This window comes from Grampus griseus, assembly GCF_964374135.1.
Source record: "Grampus griseus genome assembly, chromosome: 15".
Taxonomy (NCBI): Eukaryota; Metazoa; Chordata; class Mammalia; order Artiodactyla; family Delphinidae; genus Grampus; species Grampus griseus.
Window position 1 is genome coordinate 88,230,604 of NC_139009.1, and position 27,196 is coordinate 88,257,799.

General features: G+C 54.7%; 1 protein-coding gene across 1 annotated transcript in view; it reads left to right on the forward strand.

Moving 5' to 3' along the window:
* SH3RF3 (SH3 domain containing ring finger 3) overlaps positions 1-27,196 on the forward strand; it is a gene marked incomplete at its 5' end in the record, with an annotated part of 205,885 nt that overhangs the window by 106,046 nt on the left and 72,643 nt on the right. Inside the window, one exon of the mRNA XM_082672676.1 lies at positions 8,530-8,625. Within this exon, the coding sequence (XP_082528802.1) occupies positions 8,530-8,625 (96 nt within the window). The remainder of the gene's footprint in view (positions 1-8,529; positions 8,626-27,196) is intronic.

Sequence of the window (27,196 nt, forward strand, 5' to 3'; positions counted from 1 at the left end):
TGGCTTGTCCACGCCGGAAATACTGTGACCTTAAAACAAGCTTTTTATCTAAGTATAGTGTCATGTACCGACAAGTGTGTTAATCAGAATTATGCAACTTGGTGGTTGGAAAGAATATGTCCTATAATCACTACCCAGGAGGGAAATGGTGGGGTGCCAGCACCCCAGCTTCCCTCCGTGTCTTCTAACACCGTAGATGAGCATGTCTGTCTTGAACTTCCAATAAACAGATGGTGCAGAAGCTACTCACGTGTCCAACTTTGTTTCCTCTCGATGTTACGGGTGTGAACTGCACCTATATTTTGTGAGTGCTATAGTCTGTTCACATTCATCAGTCTGGGGTACTTTTAGCTATTTTTTTTTAAATAGAGTTTGGGGTTCATGCCTGAACTGCACAGAAGGTACAAGATTTCCCGATACTCGTGCCCCCCCGCACATGCACAGCCGCCCTGTTATCCACACCCCCCACCCCAGATGGGACATTTGTTACAACTGATGAACCCACATTGACACTTTGCATTCCCCAAAGCACATAGTTTACATTACTGTTCACCCTTGGGGTTACGTATCCTATGGGTTTGGGCAAATGTGTAATGACACGTATGCACGTGTGTAGTATACAGAGCAGTTTCACCGCCCTAAAATCCTTTGTGCTCCACCTGTTCCGCCCTCCCTCCCCCCAACTCCTGGCAGCCACTGTTCCTTTTACTGTCTCCACAGTTTTGCCTTTTCCAGAATGTCATATAGTTGGAATCGCACAATCTATATAGCCTTTTCAGACTGGCTTCTTTCACTTAGTCATATGCATTTAAGGTTCCTCCCTGGCTTTTCATGGCTTGATAGCTCATTTCTTTTTAGCACTGAATAATATTCCATTGTCTGGATAGACCACAGTTTATCTACCCGTTAACCTACTAAAGGACATCTTGTTGCTTCCAAATTTAGTTGCTATGAACATCCATGTGCAGGTTTTTTGTGTGGCTGTAAGTTTTTAACTCCATCGAGTAAATGCCAAGGAATGTGATTGCTGGATTGTATGGTAAGAGTGTGTTTAGTTTTGTAAGAAACCACCGAACTGTCTTCCAAAGTGGCTGCGCTATTCTGCATTCCCACCAGCGGTGATGAGGGTTCCTGTTGCTTCACATCCTCACCAGCGTTTGGTGTTGTCATTGTTCTGCGTTTTGACCGTCCTAATAGAATGTAGTGTTATCTCATTGTTGTTTTACTTTGCATCTCCCTGATGACATACGATGTGGAGCATCATTTCATGTGCTTATTGCCATCTGTATGTCTTCTTTAGTGAGGTGTATGTTAAGGTATTTGGCCCATTTTTAAATCGAATTGTTTGTTTTCTTATTGTTGAGTTTTATGAGGTCTTTGTATATTTTGAATAGTAGTCCTTTATCAGATGTGTCTTTTGCAGATATTTTCACGAGTCTGTGGCTTGTCCTTGTATTCTCTTGACAGCGTCTTTCACAGAGCAGAAATTTTTAATTTTAATGAAGTCCAGCTTATCAGTTCTTTCTTTCATGGACCAGTCTTTGATGCTGTATCCAGAAGTCAGCACCAGACCCAAGGTCATCCAGATTTTCTCCTGTGCTGTCTTCTAAGGGTCGTACAGATTTGCATTTTACATTTAGATCTGCGATTCATGTTGACTTAATTTTTGTGAAGGGTGTAAGGTGTGTGTCTAGATTCATTTCTTTTTACATTTGTTGACGAGACTGTCTTTGCTCCATTGTAGTGCTTTTCCTCCTTTGTCAGAGATCAGTTGACTACATTTATGTGGGTCTATTTCTGGGCTCTCTATTATGTTCCATTGATCTGTTTTTATATCCTATCACCAATCCCACACTGTCCTCAGTACTGTAGCTTTACAGTAAGTCTTGAAGTCAGATAGCGTCAGTCTCTATTCTTTTCTGTCAGTGTTGAGTTGGCTATTCTGGGTCTTTTGCGTCTCCATATAAAGTTTAGAATCAGTTTGTCAACATCCACAAAAAAGCTTGCTGAGATTTTTATCGGGATTGCATTGAATCCAGAAGTTGAGAGGAACATCGTGACAGTATCGGGTCTCGCTACCCATGTACGTAGGACATCTCTCCACTGGGTTCGTCTTTGACGTTCTTCACCAGAGTTTTGTAATAATCCTCACGTAGCTCTTGTACTTATTTTGTTAGATGTATACCTGTTTCATTTTTTTTACATGCTAATGTAAACAATATTATATTTTTTAATGTCAAATTCCACTTGTTCATTGCTAGTATGTAGAAAAATATTTAACTTTGATATATTAATCTTATATTCTGAAACCTTGCTATAATTGCTCATTGGTTGTAGTTTTTTGTTGATTCTTTCAGATTTTCCACATAGACAATCATGTAATCTGCAAACAAAGACAGTTCTGTTTCTTTCTTCCCAATCTGTATACCTTTTGTTTCCCTTTGTTGTTTTAATTGCATTTGCTAGGATTTTGACTATGGTATTGAAAGGCTGTGGTTAGAGGGGACATCCTTGCTTGTTCCTGATCTTAGGAAAAGCTTCACGCTTCTCACCATTAAGTATGATGTTTAGCTGAAGGGTTTTGTGAACGTTCTTTTCAAGTGGAGGAAGCGTCACTCTGTTTCTAGCTTACTGAGAGGTTTTTTTTTTTTTTAATCATGAATTGTTTGATTTTGTCAAATGCTTTTTCTGCATCTATTAATGTGAGGATGTGATTTTTCTTCTTTAGCCTGTTGATGGTGATGGATTACAGTAATTGATTTTTGAATGTTAAACCAGCCTTGCATATCTGGGATAAATCCTAGTTGGTCATGCTATATAGTTCTTTTTATACTTTGTTGGATTCAACTTGCTAATATTTTATTGAGGATTTTTGCAACTATGTTCATGGGAGACATTTTAGTTTTCTTTGCCTACTGTGTCTTTGTCTAGTTTGTATTAGTATAATTCTGGCCTCACAGAATGAGATAGAAAGTAGCCCTCCTGCTTCTGTCTTCTGAAAGAAATTGTTAGAGAATTTGGCATAATTTCTTCCTTAAATGTTGGTAGAATTCAGAACCCATCTGGGTCTGGTGCTTTCTGTTTTGGAAGTTTATTAATTATTGATTCAATTTCTTTAACAGATATAGGCCTACTCAGATTGTCTATTTCTTGTGTGAGTTTTGGCAGATTGCGTCTTTAAAGAAATTGGTCCATTTTGTTTATTAAATTTGTGGGCATAGAATTGTTCATAATATTTCTTTATTATCCTTTTAATGCCCATGAGATCTGTGGTAATGTCCCCTCTTTCATTACTACTATTAGTAATTTGTGTTGCGTCTCTTTTTTTCTTGGTTATCCTGGTTAGAAGCTAATTGAGTTTATTGATCTTTTGAAATAAGCAGCTCTTTGTTGATTATTTTCTGTTGATTTCATGTTTTCAACTTCATTGATTTCTGCTCTAATTTTTATTTCTTCTTTTCCTCCGCTTACTTTGGATTTAACTTGCTCTCCTCTTTTAGTTTCCTGTGGTGGAAGCTTGGTTTATTGATTTTAGATCTTTCTTCTTTCCTGATATATGCATTCAGTGTTATAAATTTACCTTTAAGCACTGCTTTCACTGCAGCCCATACATTTTGACAAATTGTATTTTTATTTTCATTTGTTTGAAAACATTTTAAGATTTCTCTTGATGTTTCTTCTTTGAACCAAATGTTATTAGAATTGTGTTAATTCCAAGTATTTTGGAATTTTCCAATTATCTTTCTGATATTGATTTCTAGTTTAATTCCATTGTGGTCTGAGAGCAGACATTGTATGGTTTCTGTTCTTTTAGCATTGTTAAGGTGTGTTTTATGGCCCGAAATGTGATCTATCTTGGTGAATGTTTCGTGTGACCTCAAAGAAAATGTGTATTTTGCCATTGCTGGATGAAGTAGTCTGTAGATGTCAATTATATCCAGTTGATTGATGGTGGTGTTGAGTTCAGCTTGGTCCTTACTGATTTTCTGCCTGCTGGGTCATTCATTTCTGATAGTGGGGCATTGAAGTCTCCCGTCTGTAACAGTGGATTCACCTGTTTCTCCTTGTAGCGCTATCAGTTTTTGCTTCACGTGTTTTGACACTCTGTTGTTAGGTGCATGCATGTTAAGGATTGTTGTCTTCCTGGAGAATTGACACCTTTATCGTTATGTAATGCCCCTGTTTATCCCTGATAACTTTCCTTGCTTTGAAGTTTGCTTTTCCTGAAATTAGTATAGCTACTCCTGCTTTCTTTTGATTAGTGTTAGCGTGGTATATCTTTCCTTATATATATATCTTTATATTTAAAATGGGTTTCCGGTACATAACATACAGTAGGGTCTTGTTTTTTTGATCCACCCTGACCATCTCTGTCTTTCAATTTGTACATTTAGACTATTGCTATTCAAAGTGATTATTGATATTGTTGAATTAATATTTACCACATTTGTTTTCTTTGATTTTTGTTCCTGTTTTTGGTTTCCATCCTTTTTTGGCCTTTTGCAGTTTTAACTAAGTAATTTAAATGATTTCCTTTTCTCTCCCATCTTAGCATATCAGTTGTACCTTTAAAAAATTTTTTTTGTGATTGCCCTAGAGATTGCAATATGCATTTACGACTAATCCAGGTCCACATTCAGATAAAACTACTGTTCCACAGGTAGTGCAGTTACCTTATAATCACAAAATAATCCTAATTCCTTCCTCCTGTCCTTTTTGTCATTGCTGTTATTCATTTAACTTATATATAAACATACATAAGTGTATATATTTGTATATATGATATACATATATATGGTATGTACATAAGCATATGTAATTAGATACATTGTTGCTATTATTATTTTGAACAAACTGTTTTTTAAATTTTTTCTTTACTTATTCCTTCTCCAACGTTCTTTGTTTATGTAGAGTCAAGGTTTTGACCTATGTAACTTTTCTTCTCTCTAAAGAACTTCTTTTAACATTTCTTGCAAGGCAGGTCTCCTGGCAACAAATTCCCTCAATTTTTGTTTGTCTCAGAAAGTCTTTATTTCTTTCTCACTATTGAAGAGTTATTTTTCAGGGTAGAGAATTCTCAGTCATTATTGTGTCAAATATTTCTTTTGTTCCTTTTTTTCTTTCTTCTCCTTCCTATATTCCTGTTACGTGTATATTACACCTCTTGTAGTTATCCTGCAGTTTTTGGATATTCTGTTCTGTTTTGGGTTTTTGTTTATTTTCTTTTTCAGTCTTTGTTCTCTTTGCTTTGCGGTTTTGGAAGTTTCTGTTGAGACATCCTTAAACTCAGAGATTCTTTCTTCAGCTGTTAAATCTACTAATAAGCTTATAAAAGGAATTCTTTATCTCTGTTACAGTGTTTTGATCTCCAGCATTTCTTCTTGGTTCTTTCTTGGACTTACCATCTCTCAGTTTGCATTGCCTACCTGTTCTTGCATGCTGTCTACTTAAATGTATTAGAGCCCTTAGCATAGTTGTTTTAAATTCCCTGTTTGATAATTCCAACATTCCTGCCATATCTGAGTCTGGTTCTGATGCTTGCTCTGTCTCTTCAAACTGTTTTTTGCCTTTTAGGATGTCTAGTAATTTTTGTTCCTTTTTGATATTTGGACATAAAATGTACCACGTTAAAGGTGCTGCTGTCAACAGGCCTTTAGTGGCGTGGAGGGGAAATGTTGTGCAGCCTCTCACCCTGTTATTAGAGCCCCGTCATGTAAGGAGCTGTGCCCACAGGCCGTGAGCTCTAGCTGTGCATCTCCACTTTCCCCTCCGCCTTAGGGAGGACAGGCTGGCTGGAGTGGGCTGCAGTTGGTTATGGTATTGGTTGATGTACCATACTTTATCTAACCAACCCTCTCTGGCTGTGCAGTTGTCTCTAGTTTTTCTCTAGTTGAAGAAACACTGTAATGAACATACTCGGAGCTGAATCTTCTTGCATGTCTGTGATCTTCTTGAAAGAGTCTCTAGAAGTGTTTTTGTCAGATTAGTGGATATGCAGCTTCTTGTGTTTGATAGGACTTGCCACACCACCGCCATAAATGTATATCCCCACCAGAAATGAGAAAGTACTTGTAGCCATCGTGCTGAACACGCCGAGCGGGCTTGTGTTCATCCCTGCTAATCTGATAAGACACCAAAGACCAACGAAGGGAGAAGGAATTTTCCTGTCTAAAATTGTACTTTTTTTGAATATTAGTCAGGTATCACATTTTTAAATGTATTTAACAGCAGTTTGCTTTTCTTCCTTTTTTGTGAGTTGCCTGATTTTTGCCCCTGGCCTGGTTTTCTTTTAAAGTATGTGTCTCTCTTTCCTGCTGTGTCTCTCACGTCCTTATGTAGCAAGGATATTAGGTCTTAGTCTCCAGTTTGTCCTGCAAGTATTTTTCTAGATTATTTCCCTTTTTGTTTTCTTGCTGTTCTTAACGTAGAGAATTTCATTTTTCTGTAACCAAATCTTTGTTATTTACTTCTTAAGACCATTCCCCACCTCAAGATTAAACATCTATTCACATTTTCTTCTAGGTTATTCAAGGTTTTTTTCTAACATTTAAATCTTTAATACTTAGGGAATTAATTTCGGTGTATACAGTGAATTAGAGAATTAACTCTGTTTTTTTAATGATTAGCCAATTTTAATCACATTTTCTAACTGGTTATTGCTGGTAGATGGGAAACCCAATGATTTTCATGTATTTATTTTAAAATTATCAGCCTTTCTCAAATTCTTATTCTAATTTTTAACTAATACTCTGTTTTTCTAGGTAGAAAATCATATGATTTTTCTTCCCAATATTTATACTTACTATTTTTTTCCTTTTATTTCTATGGCTCTAATATCTAGACCAGTCTCAAATAACCGTGTAGATATTATGGTATTTTATTTTACCAAAATTAATCTGGTATTTTTTCTTTTTAATTTTACAAAATTAAATGTCTTCTTTTATTTTGCTCTTGCAAAAGCTCTGGCTTGTAGGAAGCCTTCGGTTACCTTTTCCTTTGCACCGTTGGCGAGGTCTTGGGGGCCATCCTTTGGCTGGGTCTGAGTGGAGTTTATTACGGGCACAGGGCCCTCCTGGTCATGAACTCTATGTGAGATAAGCAAGGTGCCCTCTCTGCTCATCCCTTCTCAAGCCAGTCGGCCACTTTGGCCCTAATGCTTATCAGGAAAGCCCGCCGCCTTGATGGCCGAGCACTGACTACAAGGAAACCCTTGTCGGTGTCACCCGGCCATGGAGAACCAGCCACCCCGAAACGTGGGAAAGCCTGAGATTCCCTCAGTGTCTGTTGCATTTTCTGGACTGTATCAATTGGGAAAAGAAATATTTTGAAGTCACACAGCCCTTGTTATTTGGTACTTGTTTAAGCTGGGAAATTGGGGTTAGGACCTGGAGAAGGAGGGGTGCGGTTGCCCCTGCGCTGTCCCCTAAACCCCTAGGAGAGGGGAGGTTTGGAAGGGAGCATGGGGACCTGCCAGTACAGACTCCTGGTCTTGCCTTTCCTGCCCCATGTCCTCTGGGAGGCACGTCCAGCACCCATCACCTCGTCCCACTTCGCCCCAGATAAACTCCCCAAACTGTGCAGCCCCTCCGTTCACGGGGAAGCAGCTTCTCCGGTGATGTCAGGAAGTCCATCAGGACGCTCCAGATGGAGCGTCCCTCTGACCCCAGGGGCCCACACCCCACATCACTGCTTCACACGAAGGGGTCGAAGGCCCCTTGGTAAGGCAGGCGGTGCTTTCAGACCCAGCCGGGCCCACAGGGCTGCTCTGGCTGTCAGCTCCTGAGCGCCAGGCAGGCCTCCGGTGTCCACGCAGGCCCCGGGGGACAAAGGCAGGCGGTTTGGATGTGGACGGCGGTTGGGCAGACGGCCTGTGGACAGTCCCACTGCACCCCGTGTGGCACCAGCACGGCCCCCCGACGCTTGCTGCCGCCCGGTCGTCCCCTCGCTCCTCGTCCTGTCCCCCGCCCTTGTCATCTGTCCCCGCGGCTCGTGGCGCCTCCGGGGGCACCGGGCGAGTCCTCCCCCACCGCACGCCTGTGTCCCTGTTCACGCCCCTCCTTCCTCCCGCGTCTGCCCACCTTCTGCCTCTGTCCTTGCTACTGCCTGGCACGACAAGGATTTAACAGGGTTCAGAGCTTCCACGACTCTAAATAAATGGAGTTGGATTGGGGCATCTTTTGTGCTCTGGTGGAGGCAGGAACATAGAAAGTTTTATACTTAGTTGAATTTATATTTGTTGAAAACCATTTTATTTATAAGCACATATTAGGAACATGAATTTTAAAGTGCTCACTAGATTGTAAATTGCCACACACTTCCACTGGAGCCTCTTTGCTGCTAAAATCAATATGAGAGAGGAAGAGAGATCCTGGGTGAAGACGTGGGAGGGACGGTTTTCACACCGATCTCAGAATGAGTCATCGCGTAGAGCCTTTCCTTAGCTGCAGTGACACTAACCGGTCTCTTGGTTCTGTTTTTGTATCCGTTTTGTGCGTGTCCCTGTGCTTTGCCTACACGGGGTGATTCCAGGATGAAGTCCTGACTGTAATCAGAAGAGTGGACGACAACTGGGCGGAGGGAATGCTGGGAGACAAGATCGGGATCTTCCCCCTGCTGTACGTGGAGGTGAGGCCGCGCTCCCACACTCACTCATCCTGCACAGGGAGGTGAGGCCAGGCTCCCAGACCCACCCCTCCTGCACGTGGAGGTGAAGCTGCGTTCCCACACTCACCCCTCCTGCACAGGGAGGTGAGGCCCCGCTCCCAGATCCACCCCTCCTGCATGTGGAGGTGAGGCTGCGCTCCCACGCTCACCCCTCCTGCACAGGGAGGTGAGGCCAGGCTCCCAGACCCACCCCTCCTGCACGTGGAGGTGAGGCCACGCTCCCAGATCCACCCCTCCTGCACGTGGAGGTGAGGCCAGGCTCCCAGATCCACCCCTCCTGCACGTGGAGGTGAGGCCAGGCTCCCAGGCTCACCCCTCCTGCACGTGGAGGTGAGGCCAGGCTCCCAGATCCACCCCTCCTGCACAGGGAGGTGAGGCCCTGCTCCCAGGCTCACCCCTCCTGCACGTGGAGGTGAGGCCAGGCTCCCAGATCCACCCCTCCTGCACGTGGAGGTGAGGCCAGGCTCCCAGATCCACCCCTCCTGCACGTGGAGGTGAGGCCAGGCTCCCAGGCTCACCCCTCCTGCACGTGGAGGTGAGGCCAGGCTCCCAGGCTCACCCCTCCTGCACGTGGAGGTGAGGCCCTGCTCCCAGGCTCACCCCTCCTGCACGTGGAGGTGAGGCCAGGCTCCCAGGCTCACCCCTCCTGCACGTGGAGGTGAGGCCCTGCTCCCAGGCTCACCCCTCCTGCACGTGGAGGTGAGGCCAGGCTCCCAGGCTCACCCCTCCTGCATGTGGAGGTGAGGCCAGGCTCCCAGATCCACCCCTCCTGCACGTGGAGGTGAGGCCAGGCTCCCAGACCCACGCCCTCTCTTTCCCTTTGTTGTTTGCTTTACCAGACCAGAGATGAGCTCTCCTCAGGGGAAGAAGGTTACCCCACAGTAATCGGAGTTCAGATGGGGACAACTTGTGGGTTTTATTGAACCCTGAGGCTGTGAGAAGTGCCTCTGCCTCTTGGGGGTGGTCCGTCCCAGCCCATCATAGCCCATCATCTTGCCACATGGCCAATGAGGCAGGGCTCCCTACTTCTCACGGGAAACCTGGGCCCGCCCCATTTCTCCGAGACCCTCCAGGTTCTGCTGGGCTTGCCCCCAGAACCCCGGGGAGAAGAGCTCACCACAGGAAGCAGCTTCCCCGGGGACACTGCCAGCCACTGAAGGGAACATTGAGGCTCCCTGGACTTGGGGTTTGGGGCGGCTCATCAGCTCCAACCCTGGAGTGGAGGTGCTCGGGCTCATTTGAGGCTGGTTGGCTTCCTGCCTCTTTTCTGTGACCAAGATGCTCTGGGTTTCCAGTGAATAAGTTACGGGCGGTGGCCAAGCGAGGAGCGTTCAGAGCCTTTGATCTTTCAGCCCCTGCTCGCTATGGTCTGTGTGTGTGTTTGCTGTTTGTCAGCACACGTCCGCATGCGCACGTCCCCAGGCTAACCCTGCGCTGCGCCTGTGCGCACTGCCTCACCCCCAGGAGTCGTTTTAGCCAGTGCTCACGGGGCGTGGGCCCCGAACCCTCCTGAGGAGTCCTGTCTGGCCTCTCGCACCCCTTGTGTGCAGGGCCGCCCCCGACTCCGCAGGGGCCCAGAGCCGGGTGCGATCCCAGGCCGACGGCTCTCAGCTGGGCCCTACTCCCTCCCCCCAGCGTCCTCGCTCAGAGCCTGTGCTCCCCCAGCCCAGGGCGGGCCACACACGATGCAGGGGACATGGCCAGCTTTGCCCCTGCTGAGCCCTGTGGGCCAGTGGATTCCGGTACCTGCCAGATGAAGGCCGCTGGCTGGGGTGGGTGGCCCAGGCTGTCTGCGCTGATTAGCCTCTGCTTTTCCAGCCTCATCTCCGGCCCTTTCCTCCCCTTCCCCTACATGTCCGGAACCCACGGTTCTTATGTGTACTCTGAAGCAGCAGCTCCCCGGTGACTCTCAGACCCTCCCCAACAGTAAGTCCGCACACGCACTGGTACACTTGCGAGGGGCACATTCGTGCACACATGTGCACACACACGCTCTGCTCTCTGCCCCCCACCCCCGGCAAGGACCACAGCCCACAGCACCTCCGGCCTCACTTGTGCATTTGCTCCAACTCTGGGAGGTGGTCTCTGCATCTGCTGCCTCAGACCCAAGAACTCGACGCGTGAAACCCCCACAGTGCTGTCCACACGTGGAGAGTCTGTCCCCCCGGCATCTTTGGCCAGTGGAACCTCTTCCAAGGCAGACTCTCACGGAGCCACTCACAGAAAGGTCCCAGGGGCCTGTGACAACGCCCCCAAACGGAGTCAGCTCAGCCGAGTCGCGGAGCTGGGACTTCCCAAGGGGGGCCAGAGAAGGTGAAAGGACGGGCGTTTAAAAGCATGGATGCAGCTCACGGACACATTTTTAAAGAAACAAGGTGGAAAAGAGAGTGCACTGAAGACTTTCCCTTTTAGGAAGTTCAGGAGCAGCAGAACTCCCCCCTCACCCGCGGCTGATGGAAGGGGGTGCCCTGGGGAGACCGAGCGGAGAAGCGAGAGGGAGGCCTCGGCTGTGGAGAGGCTTCGAGCCTTGATCTGGGAGGTGCTGGTGGGGTGGTGCAGCTGTGAAGTGATGCAGCTAACATTTTTGCACTTCTCTTTAAAATGCAGTTTAAGAAACTAAGAAAAAATTTTGTAGGAAACCTGAGGCGGGTAATGGTGCCCCTGCGGGAGGCCGAGCCTGGCGCACTGGCACCCCTGCTCTGGAAGGGACTCGGGCATCATCCCAGAGGCCGAGAGTGTGGGCTCGGGGCTGGAAACCAGTCAGCAGGGCCTCCTGAGGCTCACGTGGCTCAGACACTTAGCCAACTGGGAGTCAGTGCCCTTGGGGCTCGACTGCTAGACCCTGGAGACAGTCCTTCAGAGCAAGGGCGTAGGGGCTCCTGTGTGCCCACCGCCCTCCCAGTTGCTCTGCTCTGATCACAGCCTCCTGCCCCCCCAGGTCCCCTGAGCCGGGGGCTGGGCTCTCCTCCAGGGGCCGAGGCAGAGCAGGGCCCTCGCTCCTGTCCCGCACCTCCCCGGGCACAGCGCCGGGCCCGGCACCATTGCCCCAGGGGCCCTGGCAATAGCCACAGACCCCAGGACCTCAGCAGGCACCGAAGAAGGAGGCCCTGGCCGGGTGTCTCCTGAGGCTGATTCGCTGTTATGTACCCACTCCCTTTTGAAGCGCTGAGCTGACGCTTACCCTCACGCGGCCTTGGGGGCATCGCGCGTGGGTGATAGAGTTCAGACCATCTTCCTCTGGGCGATGAGCAGGCATCTGAGGCCACAGGGTGGATCTGGGGTCTTTGCAGGTTGGGGCCTGGGCCGGGAGGGAGCGGGGTCTGTGTCGGCGAACGGCAGTTTGGGGTGGCGGTCATCCCCCTGGGTGTTGCCCTGTCTTAAATCACGCCCTCACAGGACTGAATTACAGGGAGCCTTCTCCAGCCCTGCAGCTGTGGTTTGAAGGTCGTGGGGGGAGGCTGCTGGGGCCCTGCATGCAGTCCAGTCATGACACCTGCCCAAGGAGGACGTTTCCGGAGTGACCTTTGCTCTGGGCACGCGGCACCCGCTCCCATCCCAGGCAGGCTCTTTCCTGGGGCTCGCTGAGTGGGCTGGGGGACAAGCGGTTAAACCTCTTGGAGCTGGCCTGGCCTTGTGCTGTTTTCTGAGGGGGTATCCAGTCTCCAGAAGCATCTGTATGTCCGACGCAGTGTAGAGGCCCTCCTCTCACCCACACTCTCCTCAGCTGCTGGCTGCATCCGCAGCGGGACCTGGGCCGCTGGTTCTGGGAGAGGGCCACTCGTCCGTCGGCACGACCCTGGCCCAGACCCTTCCTCGTTGCCTTCCCAGCTCCTCCTCCTGCGTCCTGGAACCCACCTCCTGTCCTTCATCCCCGTTGGTTCCAAGGACAGGCACTGTCCAGCAGCCATCTCTACGGTGGGACCAATGCATAGCCCACGGACACCTGCCGGCTCGTCGGGTGTCGCTCAGGACAGAGCGGAGTGGGCCAGGTCACTCCTGTCCTCGGAGGACAAACCCCACCCGTGGCAGGGCCTCCCTTCCATGCTCTGGGCCTCGAGGGCCTGGGGTCAGGCGCCAGCCCCCAGGGCCCCGTGCGTGGAGCTTCACTACTCGTCAGCCGAACGGGGGGATGACCTGTCCCCCAAGCACCCAAGACGCCGTGCGAAAGAGGGCAGATGAGGAAAGGAAGCACCCAGCTGCCTGGGAAACGTCTGAGTGGGCGTCAGCCGGCTCGGAGGCGCAGGTGCAGGATGGGGACACTGGGCCGGAGCCTTTGGCATGTGGGTGGGATCTGCCTCCCAAGGGTAGACGGGACAGCTGCAGGAATGGGTGCAGGTTGGGGGTCCTCAGACCCCGTCCTGGTGTCTCTTTAGAATAATTCCTGCCCAGACACCCACTCCCTGACACGCGTGTGTCCTTACTGTAATGGAAGCTCTGTTGCTCTCATCCTCCCTGTGCCGCCTCCTTTCCTCAGCCTGGGCTCTGCTGCCTCGAGGGTGTAGTGCCTCGAGCTCCCATGTTCCTGTCCCTGCACCGAGACCCCAGCTACCCAGGCCTCCCCACTCCCCTCCAGGCTCGGGGTCTCTGTGCCGGGAGCCCTGCATTCCTGCTCACCTAATGAGCCATGCGGAGCCCCCTTCCTGTCCTTTCTTAGCCTCTTCACTGGCTCCCACTCAGACCCTGGTCCCTGTGTTCGTTCTTAATGTCCCTCATGCTTGGCAAAGTGACTGCACGTGGCAGGTGCTTAAAAAATGACTGTGAGAGTGACAGCAGCCCGACAGGTGGCTAGCGGCCAGTTTTTGGATTTGCAGAACGCAGGGATTGTGCAGAGCCGGGGCTCTGCGGACTTGGAGGTACAGACTGAGGCAGGAGAGCTGTCAGACTAGCTCAGTCTAAAGAGGAAACCGCATGGCCTTCAGTGGGGTGAACCCAGGCGGGCTGCCTGGAAGCAGAGGGAGGATGCGGTCGCCAGATCTCCTTCATCAGACTTTCCTGGCGCCCGCCCTGCGCCTCCCCTGGGCTCTGCCCTCCACAGCTCACTCCCCTGAGGCCCCACCTCGCATGGTGAGCTTGGCCGGGGCTCCCTCCTTCTGAGGACACTTCGTTTCACTTCCCAGCCTCACTGTGGCCGGAGCCCCCATGCCTTCTGGAGGAGACCCCTGGGTTGACCCCTCGGGGTAAGGGCTTCCTCCAGTCCCTACCATGCTCGCTCAGGGCCCCCAGGTGTAGGGACCATGATTTGTCTGCCGGTCCGTCCACAGAGCCTGAGCACGCCTCCATTCCGGCTCGCCCAGAGCGGGTGCACATTTGAGCCTCACTGGGTGGGTGAGCCCGCCCCCTGCCCACAAGGACAGGTGGGTGATGGCTGGTTGAGGGAGGCCCAGAAGGCTGAGCCTGCGAAGCCATCAGCTCTCCTGCCGGCTGGGGCCTTCTGGGTGGGAATTCTCCCCCTCTTTGTATGTCCGGTGTCACCTGTATTGAACTTAGACATGTCGGTGTGTTTCCTCGTTTTGTGCTCTGGGCTCCTGGAGGCCAGCTGGCTCGGCTGCCCGTGTCCTTGTGACCAGTTACTGTAATGGGCACCTGGAGAGACAGGGCTGCCCCGGCCTCAGCACAAGGGCCAGTGCGTCCTGGCAGCTTCCCCGGGGACCCCGGCCCCCTACTGAGAAGAGCTGACCCCAGGGAGCCGCGTCTGGGGCCAGGAGCATCTGGAAAAAGAGGTGCAGAGAGGGGGGAAGCTCTGAGTAGGGGTGAGGAGCCTCGTGGTGACCCTGGCTGACCCTGGAGGCCTAGGGCCGAAACGCAGTGGAGGCCGCTCTGATGGGCCAGGCCCATCAGGCGGGCGGCCTGTGCATCCCTGGGCACTGAGGACCTGGGTGGGGCTTGCCACCTCCACACCGGGCCGCGGGTGCAGCTGGAGCTCTGTCTCGATAGCCCAGGCCCAGGGAGGGAGGGGCTGAGCCTAAGCTGCCCTCAGGGAGGAGCTGGGCTGGGAGGGGAGGGTCTTGGAGGAGGGCCCGCCCTTGGAGGGAAGAGGAGACAAGGGGGATTCTGGAGGTGCAGGGGACAGGGTGTTGACGGTCTGTGTCCAGCTGTCCTCTTCTCAGCCTCTTGGCAGAAGGTTATTTGTGGAGAACCACAGGGTTCAAGACTGCGTAGGAGGTGACTCGGGGGACTCACCGGGGAGGGGCGTGGGGGGGGGCGGTGTTGAGGCGTGCGAGGGGCAGGAGCCAAGGGAGGAAGCGGGCACTGGGCGGGGTCGGGGTTGGCCAGTCGTGGACCTGCCAGAGGCCTGGTACGCGGCATGGCTCTGTGGCATGGCTCCGTGGCCCGGAGCGGGCGCAGTGGTGGCTGGGAGGAGCCCAGAGGAGGGGCTGCAGGCAGTGATGGGACAGAGCCCCGGCCCAGCGGTGGGAGGGGCTGGAGGGTGGGGGCGGGGTGTCTCCGAGTGGTGCTACGGGAATCCTGTCTCCCTCCTGCCACCAGAGCCAGCCCCCGCCACCCCTCCACTAGCTGGTGGATGCATCCTCGTGGCATCTTCTGAGAGCCTGTGTCCTACGGCTGGAGCCACGCACTCACCTGGAGGGTTTGTTCTCTGGCTCCCGCTCCCTCCCCTTCTACTGCCCCACACGTCAGGGGTCAGCATCCTTCCGGCCTCCTAGCCCTGCCGCACCTGCAGGCACCGGTTTCCGGACACAGAGATGGGGGAGGATGGGCGAGCCCCGGAAAGCGAGGCAGCCTCATCCCAGGGCCAGTGCGCGTCCAGAGAGTTCTGACCTTGGGGAACCAGATCCAGGCCTCTGCCTGTTGGTGGGTCCCACGACCTCGGCTAATGGTGTTGACGTGCGAGGGCAGACTGCTGAAGTGATGCTATTTACAGATGCTGGGAGTTGATGGAAGCAAAAACTGAAACCTGATTTAGCCGGATGGATGTAATGCCCAAAATGGTACGGTTGCTAACGGCAGCTGCTTCCCGTTTGAGAGGCCTTGTCTTCAGTGCGGAAATTAGGGCGGATGTTGTCAAAGCCTCAGCTAATTACCATGTTGAACTTGGCCCTTCTTGCACGTGTAGCACCGCCGTCTCCTTGTGACTTTATTGACGAAGAGAGCGTATTATTCTGAGCCTCCGTCTCTAAATATGGTATCGAAGCTGCCACCTTCTCTGGGAACACGCAGCTCTGAAGTTGTCTGTATTGTTTCAAAGGCCCAGAGCCTGGAGCTGCCCCTCATGCATTGGGTTCGCCCCACACCCCCAGTAACTGCTGGTTATTTCTTCACCGTTGTCTTGGTTTTTCAGCTCAGGCCGGGGGGCAGGCAGAACGTTTCCAGGGAGGAGGCTGGGGAGGGTCTGTGGCTTCTAGTGGAAGGTCCACGCCCAAGCTCAGGGGAGAAGCAGATGGACGCGGGAGGCCCAAGCCCTGACTCGGCTTCAGCGCCTCCACAGACCCTACGTTCTAGTTGGAATGCGGGTGGATAGACCTGCAGGGGTGTCCCTGGTTGAGGGGGCACAGCTCCTGGACGGGAAACCCCACGTGTCGTGCCCAGCGTGGGCGGTGGGAGAGGGGAGTGGGGTTCTAACTTCCTGCTCCCACTGGGGGATGTGGGCCCGGGGATTGGAAAGATGCTGCCCCTGGCCTGACTGGACCTGCAGGCCGCCTGAGCTTCGTTGAGCTGTGTGATGCGTCAGCACCGAGTTTCTCCCTCTGCACGCATGGACGGTGCCCCGTCCCAAAGCACACCAGGAGGACCCCGTGAGGCGCCAGACACAGCCCGAGTGGAGATCCAGCGCCACACGCCCAGAGGGTGATGGTTTGCGGCCACTGGCGTTCTCAGGGGACCGAGGCCTCTGAGGAGGGGGGCGGCCCTCAGAGCAGCCGAGGGGCCGGCTGGCCGTTGCGCACGCTCTCAGCAGCCCCGCGAGCGGGGGCCGCAGCTCCGAGCAGAGGGGCTCTCCGGGATGAAGGCCCTCTTCTAGCTACGTTTTCTTCCTTTCCTTTCCTCCCATCATTCTGTACCGCCTACAAACAACCAGCTCTGCCGACTTCTCTGAAGTGGTCCTGGCGCCGACACAGGGATGGTCGTGTGACCGTCAGGCTGTTAGAAGTCAGCGAGGGTGTGCAGCCAGGCAGGCTCTCCAAGGGAGACACGGAGACGGGACCCTCGTTGGGCAGCCACACAGACCCCCAGGCCCATGCCGGACGAGGCGGCGATACCAGTTCACCTGGACACGGTTCAGAACCAGCGACTTGCAGCCGCGGGTGGTCATTTCGCTGTGAAGCTCGAGGTGGATTCACGTGGCTGCAGCCGTTCCCACAGCCCTCCCGTCCCGTGGCCTTTCTCGCGGCCGGCGGCTGGGCGGGCCTGGCCCCGGAACCTGTGGAAACCTCCGTGTTCTTCCCCGTGGAGGGTTGGTTTGGCGCAGGCTGCTCCACCCCCACCTATGTGGAAGGAGGCGGAAACGGCCTCGGCGGGAGCAGCAGGCGGGAAGCGCACGGCAGACGGACAGGTGGACGGGGCCTCTGCGACGCGGACGGCTGGGCTGGGTGTCCGGGACTCGTCTCCGGAAGGTGCCCCCGCTGTGTCTCCTGACATGCACGCTGCCCTGCCTCTCGGACGCGGGGTGCTCGGGATGTTGCGTCGTGCTTCTCTGCGGGCTCTGTGTTCCGGGCTGTTTCTGGTTCTGCTCCACTGGCCGACCTTTCGCCTCTGTGAGTATCTCTACCGTCGACGTAGAGGCTGCGGTTTCCTGCTTCTCTGCCTGCCTGGTATCTTTAACTGGATGCCAGTGGTGTGAATTTTGGCTTTTCCAGTGCTGGATGTTTTTGTATTCCTACAAATATTTGCAAGCCTTGTCCTGGGATGTAAGTTATACAGAAACAGTGTGATGCTTTCGTGCCTCCGTCTTACCCTTTGACGGGCAGGACTAGGGCGCCTCTAACGTGGGGCTGATTATCCCCGTCCCCACCTGCGAAGCTGCATCCTCTACCCCATGTCCTGTGGTCTATGAGCTGCTTCACTGCTGAGCTGTCTGATGTCCTGTGTCTGAAAACTGTTCCATAAATTTGGTTTTAGCATTTCAGGTGAGAGGGTAAAAATGATCCTTGTTATTCCTTCTTGTTAACCTGCAGTGGTTTCGAATTTTGAAATAAGGGTGACACACCATTATGTTGTACCCTTTAAACTAATACAAGGTTATATGTCAGTTATACCTCAGTAAAACTGGGGGGGGGGGACAAATAAGGATAAAATTAGGATGCAAGAGGTACTTCTGACAGAACGGGAAAGCAGTAGGTCAGCCATGGCTCTCCCATGCTGAGTCTCCCCAGCCCAGGGCCCAGAGTAAACAGTCAGCTTTCATCAGAGACGTGAGGACTGGGTGGAAGTCTTTGAGGTCCTCATCCTCTGTGGAGACGGGTTACAACCAGGTCCAAACACTGTCCTGCGACCAGTGCTCTGGGTGGGCCAATGGGGGCGGCGTGGGCTGGCGGCTCCTCCGTTTCTTCCAAGCAGGTGTGACCCCTGCTTCCTCACCCAGATCGTAACTCTCAGGACACCCTGATTCTGCCACATCAGAGGTGACCCGACAAAACCCCAGGAAGGAAACAGGAGAGATGCCACTCAGGGCTTCCTGCTGCAGAACGTGGGGGCGATGTGATCTTGCCTGAAGCTCCGTTTTGTTTTTCCGTTTGCACGACCTATTTCTCACGAGCTTCTACGTCAGTGGGCATCTGGGGGCAGGGACATCCCGCCGGACCTGAATATGAGTCCTGCCCGCGTTTCTGTGTCCTTGTGCTGACTGTGCCTTTGTGAAGACTTAATGCACTTCACCCAACAGACGACGCTCAGTCACCAGAGGGCAGGCTCAGCACGGGAGGCGACGGAGGGGAGGAGCCGTGGGGCTCCTGGGGGGCAGGACTTCAGTGTCCTTTGGGTGGCCCCGCTGGGATCCGGGTCTGCACCCCAAGGCATGATCTGGGTGCTGGGGTGTGATCATTGGGACTTTCCTCCACGGAGATAGGTAGATGCATAGGGACCAGCTCTCCCTGATCACTCCCTCCTTTAGTGGTTTTTGTGTGTATGTGTGTGGTACGCGGGCCTCTCACTGTTGTGGCCTCTCCCGTTGCGGAGCACAGGCTCCGGACGCGCAGGCCCAGTGGCCATGGCTCACGGGCCCAGCCGCTGCACGGCATGTGGAATCCTCCCGGACCGGGGCACGAACCCGCATCCCCTGCATTGGCAGGCGAACTCCCAACCACTGCGCCACCAGCAAAGTCCCCTTTAGTGTTTTTTGAACAATTTGTGACGTTAACATCTTGTAATGTACTGTACACAGAGTGACATGTAACGTCTCAGTTTTCCTGTCATCGTCTCTGTCTTCATAACTACATAAGTAGCCACTTTGAGGCCAGACTAGTAGCAATTCTTTTCCCTTCTGAGTCCTGGCATAGTGGTTGCACATAGTAGGCAGTTAGTGGGTTTGTGTAGTGTTGTTGAGTTGTGGGCCAGTGTTTCACAGAAGTGGTCAAAGTGTAAGGGCTAAGCCGTCAGCCATTTCTGAGGTCTCAGCTGGGACACCTTCAGCCTGTCTTCTTGGAAGCACATGGTGGGACTTAGCAAGGCCTTGTGAAACCGGCCCCTGCAGCCTCCCTGGGAGCTTCTGTGTGGTAGCCCTGCCCACAGCCTGGAAATCCAGCTGCAGGTGGGCCCAGAAAAAAGCAGAGATGACTTCCATCTTCAGTAGACAAGCAGGCATGACAGTGTCTCAACCTGCGGCTGAAGTGCAGGCGATGTTGGAAGGAGCCAGGCCTGGCTGCCCGCTGAGCCCAAGCCTCTCCTGGGGCCTCGGTTCGCGCAGCCGGGGGAACAGCAGCCAGCGGTGCTCTGTCTGACCGTTTCTGCCCAGGCTCCAGCTGCTTCTTTCCTTCCCATCACGTGTCGCTCACATGGGCAATAATAACCCAGAAAACCAAGTACGTGCAGGATGGGATTTTTTTCAGCCAACTTGAGCTCCCTCCACTGGACGCTTTTTGACTCGGAATCTCTGTGTCCTCACCCGCCGTCCGCTCATCCTCATCCTGCTCGGGGACACAGGTTCCTCAGGCCTCCGTGTCCCCGCAGGCTGCCTGGGCCTCCCCACCCTCCCGCCCTGCCCTCGGCCGTGGCTTCGACAGGTGCCTTCACTCAGCTTCCGTCCTGGGAATCCACATCCCTACCTTCCCTACCGAGTCATCCAGGCCAGCGACTCAGAAACTTCAGTGAGCGTCAGAGTCCCCTGGAAAGCTCCGGGCCCAGCCCCGAGTCTGACGCAGTGGGTCTGGTGGACCCGTGTCTGCGAGATAAGTTGGGGGAGAGGCTTGGTGTGCAGGACTCCGCCTGCCCCTGGGGGGGCCTCCGTGTGAAGGTGAACGAAGCACACAGCCGTGGAGAGATTCGGCTCTGGGTGTTACTGAGGGACCGCAGAGTGTGCCTGGGCCGAGGTTCAGGCCTGTGTTCAGTGCGGAGCGGCGAGTCTGATGGCGCAGCTGGAAAGGGTCATGGGGCCTCCGGGTGCCTTCCCTCCAGAGCAGAGAGCACTTGTGGGGAGATGGCCCTGCAGTGCCAGCCGCCGCTCCCCCAGTAGTTCTAAGACTTGACCACGAATTACTTCCCAGATTAACTGTCTGGGCCTCCGTCGTGGTGTCTCTCCCGTTACCTTTGATTAGCACTTCTGTTTGGAAGGAGGCTGCGAGTCGCTGGTGACCCGGACCCTTCTGAGACCAGCGTGTGCTCGGGGCGCCACCTTCTGCAGCCGCCTCGACTCCGCCAGTTACTGCAAAGGGAGAAAGAGCGGCTAGCTCTGGCCTCACCTCCTCTGCCCGGCCTCCTCAGAGGAACTCAGAGCTGTCCTCTGTTGCGTTTATTTCTTCCAAATCCTCAAAGCCAGAGCAGTTAAGAGTTATGGTGTGAAGCCGTTGAGGACTCCGCGGTCTCCCTGGGTGGCCGTTCCTGTGTCTATTGGCGCGTCTGAGCCCTGGACTGAAAGAGCAGGTTTCCAGCCTGTCTGAGCTGTGCCTTGCAGGCCAGCGGGGGCCACCGTCCACCCCTCCACTCGCTCAGCCCTTCAGTCACTCTTCCATCGAGCGCCGCCGTGTGCCAGGCCCTGCGGAGAATCGTCTTGAAACCCACAGTCTCGCTGGACGAGACAAGGAAGAAGAGAAGATGAAGTCTAGAGGGCAGCGTATCCTCTGTGCAAACAGGGCTCGAAGGGGGCAGGGAGGCTGCGGCAGGGACCCTACAGCTCTCCTGCTCAGAGACGCCCCCGGGGGCCGGAGGGGAGGGGCAGGAGCTGCGGTGCGGGCCCAGTGATGCCCGGGCTGCCTGGAGCTGAGGGGCAGCGGGCGAGTGGGGGTGGGGGGTGGGGTCCGCGGGAGGCCGGCCTGGTCATTCTCGGGGCTTCGAGTTTGCTGCACACACCGCAAGTGGGTGAGTCTGCATCCCCTCCCTGCTCACGGAACGGCCTTTGGGCCTCTGTCTGCTGACCACCCCCCAGCCGTGTCCTTCATTTCTAACCCTGCCTTTACCTGGGGGTTGATAGCATAAAACAAATGTAGAGAGAACCTTCTAGACGAAAAGTTTTCAGCTGTGCTGGGTCTTGGGCCCCTGAGAGCAGCCCTGTCATCTGTCACCATCTCCCAGCCTACCCTCCACCGGTCTCACCTCCCCAGGGTCCGTTGTCACACGTGGACCAGACAGTCTGAACGAAGGTGACTCGGGCCTCACTCCTGCCTACAGCCCCCGGGGGGCCCCTGGCTCTCAGAGTAAATCCGGGCTCCTCCCTGTAGCCCACAGGCCGTGCGGGGCAAAGAGTCGGCCAGGGGCCCAGCCCCGCGCTCCTGCCAGCCTCGCCTCCTGGTCTGTGCCGCGGGGTGATGGCCTCCCCCTCCTCGGGCCTGGGTGCTGGGCGTGGAGCGGCACTGGTGCTGTGAGGGCCGCGTGGGGACCTCGTTTCCTGTGACGGCGTGTCCGGCACTAGGGGCCCTCGAGTCTCCTCGCAAAATTGTATTCTTACTGCGGGAGTATTGTCTTTGAGGCTGTTGTATGGACAAGGAAGAAAATCTTCGATCCTTTAAAAACCAATTTGGAACAGTTTCTCGTTTCATTCCGAGGGAAGGAACACTGTACTTTGGAGAACGAGGATCTGTGAACTGTGCAGGGCGGGGCCTCCTCAGTAACAGTCGGGCTTCAAGTCCTGCTGGAGGCCAAGGCCAAGGTGGCGGCGTGCGTGTGGGCCAGGCCAGAGCAGCCAGCCTGGGCTCTCAGGGGGCTGCACCGGCCACCTGCAGTCACCGGGCAGGGGGTGCAGATTCAGATCGGAAGGCTGGGCCGTGACGCCCAGCTCCCCACTCGGGAGCTGATGGCTGAGGCTCGGCTCAAGACCGGGTACAGAAAAATGATCCCCGGGGGTTAACTCACGCTTCTGTAAACCTTTGTATTTAAAGGGGGATGAATGTGTGTTTGAAATCTGTTCCTGTTAGGACTTCTTATTGCTAAATTTGCAACACTGTTCCTATGTTAATATGTTCTTAAACATGTAAGTTTGGGGGAGAGTTTATTGAGTTGCCCTTGAGGTTTTAGTTATAGAAGTCTTCTTCTTCTGTGGGATCTTAGTTCCCCAACCAGGGATCAGACCCAGGCCCTGCAGTGGAACTGCAGAGCCCTAACCACTGGACCACCAGGGAAGTCCCCAGAGAAGTCTTCACACCCTGTTCTCAGATCCAGCTGAGAGAAAGATGAACGTCTAAGAGATGGAAATTTAAGTGCTAACTTTATTACCAACAAATCTCAGTGGAGGAACATGGGTCAGATCCGGAGGCAGTGGAGCTCGCTAGCGCCTTGCCCTCAAGCATAGACCTGGGCCTCCCGCCCGAGGGCTTGGCCCCCTTGTCTAGAACTGCTGCCCTGAGCCAGCTGGGAGCAGGGAGGGGACCCCCCAGGCCTGAGCTCCTCCTGCTTAAGAAAACAGACCCACAGGGGCGTCCTGCCCCACCCCCGAGCATTCACAGGCGAGCATTCAGGGTGGGGGGTGGACAGGGTTGCCGGCCCTGCCCGGGCCCACCTCTCTCAGCCTTCCTCCCGCTTTGGCTGGTAGGTCTTGTCCACCTCTGAGCTCTCAGACACCCTTGTGGGGTGGGAGTGTGGTACCAAGGATGAGCGCTGTGCTCCCTGTAGAGACCGCCCAGCCGGGCTCCTAACCAAGCCACCGACGGGGAGGAAACCTTTGTCAGATCCGCCGTGAAACCGCAGCTCCCAAAGCCACTGCGTCTAACCTGGGGAGCAGCAAGGTCTTTTACGGCACTTCAGGCTTTGTACGGAGTGGAAAAAACATGGTGCTCCCGCGGCCCCAGAAGTCTCACCCTATGTCGGAAGCTGTCCCAGCCTAATCTGCACGTTTTGTTTTTAATGACTTCCTGATACACCTGGCTGTTGTTCAAAACAGGGAAATTCAGAAAAGTGTGAAGAGGAAAATCAGAGTCACCATAATCCTACCAGTAAATATGAATAAAAAACATGTGTAGGAGGAGAATGAATAGAAACGTTGCGAGCGTGCTGTTGTTTCCTGTATTCTTTTCTGTGTGTAAATTTACATGTACTGTGAACGAATTTGGGATGTCGCTGCATCAGTATTTCTGTTGCTTTCTTCATTAAATTGTGAGAATTTTCCAATGACATCGTTGGAAAATTGACAGAAGTCAGGGGGTCCTCCCGCTGGAGTCCTCCAAGCCCTCCGCCCACACAGAGGAGAGCCGGGCCCTGGCCCCGCTGACCCCCGGCACCCGTTCCCAACCACGTGTCTCTCCAGCCCCTCTGCCTGCTATTCCTCCTTGGACACCCAGGGCTCCCGCCTCCTGTCCCATCCCCAGGTGTCAGCAGGCCCCTCCTTCCTCAGTAAGGACTTCCGTGGCCTCCTGAAGGCAAAAGGGCCCTGTGGGACTGGTCACCTTGGTCAGAAGTGCCCTGCAAGCGCCCAGGCAGCCCCCAGCCACGTGCCCCTGGGGACCTCGCCCCCCTCGGTTCCCTAGAGTGTGCACAGGCAGTGGTGCCCTGTGCCCCCCTCTTTTGCTGGAAAACAGCCTTTGTCTCCTTTAAGTTCACCTTCAGGGGGAATTACCACAGGTCCTTCAGGAACCTTGGAACATCCAGTCCGGGGCCCTCGGCTTTCAGACGCACCCTGCGGAGGGGCTCAGGGCGAAGAGGGCGGCCGTGTTCCCGCAGGCGGGGTGAGCCCAGGAGGAGGGGGTGCCTCGGAGCAGGGCCGCGTTGGCAGGACAGCTGGGACGCGGGCTGGTGGATGGCGGTGCCCCCCTCATGGGGAGCACCTGGCGGCTGGCAGAGGTGGGCTTTGTCCAGCCCGGGGTGATGGGGGCTGAAGTGAATGCCATTTGCCCCTCCCGGCTTCCGTTTTTAGACATCATCTCTCCCCAAATCCTTGCCTCTAATCAGCCTTTTCTCGCAAGACGAGGCAGTTGTGTGCAGCTCCGGTGTTGGCCTGCGTTGACCTTGGTGGATGGATGTTTCTCGTTTAACCTCAGGTGCCGGAGGGCGGCCTCAGTTCGCCTGTGCACTTTGGCAGCAGAACTGCAGGCTCGTTCGTCGCCTCAGGCACCTGGGGACAGAGCAGGCTCGAGTGGGAACGTGGGGGGCGGCGGGGGCTTGGCGGGGAGGCAGCTGGCTGCGCTGGTGGTGGGGCGGCAGCCAGGGGCGGTTGTCCTGTGATTCCGCCACACCCTCAGGGCCCCCGGCCTTGCTGCCCACCGTGTGAAATGTTAACTTGCAGGATGGGAACCTCCTCCCGCGTGGGGGCCTGTCCCACAGCAGGTGTAGGACACACCCTCCGGTGGGTGGGGACAGCCTTGCACCTGGTGTTAACAGACATCTCGCGTTCGCCGTCCCGCTAAACACAGGCTGGGGCTGCTAGCAGGCCCGCGAGGTCACCGGCACACACTCGTAACAGAAGGGAGGGAACAGAACCTCCCCGCCCGAACCTCGGTAGCTGTAGCTGGCCTCCCAGTGTGAGAATTTGCATGACCTAATTTTCGTGCCAAAAAAAGGTCTGATTTTTAAAGACACATTTGAATCTCCAAAATGAACCCAGCCCCTTCAGCTGCCAAAGGCACAGGTGTACCTCACTGGATATGTTGTCTTTACCCTGAAGATGCCGCAGGGCTGGATAAGCACCCCCGTGCTGTGCGTGAGGGGAGCCGTGGTGTGTCCGGTGAGACGGAGAAGAGAGGCGTGAGCCGTGGTCCTGCACCTGGGACCTGCTCAGTTGGCGCAAGGGCCACACGAGCCTTTGGGGGGACAGCGGCTCTCGGTCCCCCGTGCTTGGTGGTGGTCATCAGCGGCCGCCTGCGCTCGACCAGCCCGGCCAGCTGTCGAGAGCCTTGGTGCCGGGGGCTCCCGCTGTGCCCCAGATGCAGCCTTTGGGGGGGGAGGGGAGCTGGGGCTGCATTCTCACCACCCCACAGACGGTTTAGTTGGTGAAAAGCAGAGTTTTACACCCAAGAAGCACTGATCCAGATGCCCATCAGCCACCTGCCCACCCTGCCAGCGAAGGGGGGCTCCTGCGGTGTCTCCTCACAGGAGCTGCGGGCAGGCGAAGACCCTTCCTCGCCAGCTGCTGAGTTTGTGAAGCTCTGAGGAGTCACAGCCGCCTGCCAGCGTAACGACCTGTGCTGTCCTCAGCCCCCCGGTGGGAGAAGTGGATTAAAGGAAGCACCAGCAGAGCCGCCGTCCAGGTCACGTGGATGCTTCACGGGGCGGGGCTTCCACTCTGAAGCCGGCTCTCCTGCGAGCGGCAGGGTCTCTGGGGGCTGTAGAAATGCAGAGATATGGGCACCACCCCAGGCCCACTGAGCCAGAATCAGCGTCTTGAAAGGCTCCCAGGTGGCAGCGCCCACTGAAGTGCAGCTGGATCTGACCAGAACGGGCGGCGGGCCTCAGAGACACGTGCTGTCCCTACGTCTGAGCCCTGTCCTCCAACCCCTGAGTCCCGGGAAGGGAGGACACACATCGCTCCCCAGGGCGCGGTCACGGCCCGCTGCTCCTGTGCGGACGTGTGGGGACCACAGTCCTCCCCCCGGGTCAGGGCGGAGCGGTGGACGTGCGCACCTGTTCCCCGTTGTTTTCCTTGAAAACCGCCGGGCGAGTCCCACCGATTGCTCTTATCCCTGACGTCTTCCCCTGTGCCTGGCTTCCCAGTCTTCCTCCTGTTTTAAAGGTTCCGTTCAGTCTAGAGCCCTCTGGACGGAACCAGTGGTCTGGTGACCTGCCTGCCCAGGTCTGGGCGTGCGCACACACTGCCGGTCCGTGCCTGGGTTTCCTGATTCTGAAATTGCGGTTTCTGATACTGACGCAGCAGGGTCCCCGGGGACCCTGGGCTGCTGCTTTGGGGACGAATGGGATCATCTGAGCCCGGGGGCGTCGTCGGTGCCCTTATTTCTGTACAGAAATCTGCCACATGCAAGCAGGTCTAGACCGGGTTCTGGTGCCCATAAGCAAAGGCATCATGCCTGGCGCTTCCTGCTTCTGCTCTTCCGTTGGCGCTGCAGGTGGGTGCACACCACGGGGTGGAGGAGGCCGGCCCTCGGGGGTCAGAGGGCCCCCGAAGGCTGCGAGGGAGGGGGTTGGGCACCGGCTTGCTCTCCGAGCAGCACTGCTGATGGGGCAAACGAATAAAGCCTTAAAGCAGAGCGAGGCAGCTGAGCCTGATTGGAGGCAGCGTCTCAGGGCTAAGCGTGGACTTAGATCACGCGGTTTGGGGCCTGGAGTGAGTTTTACAAACCCCCGTGAAGGACAGGAGTTTGTAGTGGAAATGCTCACAGCCTGTGCCTGAGCCGTCTGAAGGCGGCTGCGCACCCAGCGCCTGTGATCGGCTTGGCCTCTGGACACAGCATCCCTCCCTCTCGCTGCGCAAATCCAGCGCTGCTGCTTTTGCTTGGTTTTAACTCATCGAGATGCTGCCAGCCGCAAACCCCGCTCGGTATACAAGGGAGGACCTGCAGGGCCGAGGGACCCTTCCTGGCCTGGCCCACGGCTCCAGGCTGATGGGAGGACGTGGCACGGTGCCTGCACCAGGCGCCCTGCAGATCCACAGCCAGCACCATGTGGCCTTCACCTGCCTGCAGGGACCTCATGCCCTTGAAGGCTCCCTTGGCGCACACACTTTCTCTCCTGCTCCCGTCAGGATCCAGTGTGTCCTTCCAGCACCGCCCCCGCCCCGCAAAGGCTTCAAACCCTTCTTCACACTGGCACCTGGGACGGTGACCCAGCGCCAGCACTGAGCTCGCGCCCTGGTCCCTGCTCACGCTTTCCTTGGACCCCACCATCCCCACCTGGTCTACGGGTGTGTCTTGTTCCAGGAGGGCCCTTGTTCTGCCCCCTCCCCGAACCTTGCAGGCAGGGCTCTGCCGGCAGCCTGAGGCCGCTCCACCGGAAGTCTGGTCAGCCTAGGGTGGCCACGTGCTGGGGAAGCTGCGTCCTGCTGGTACACGAG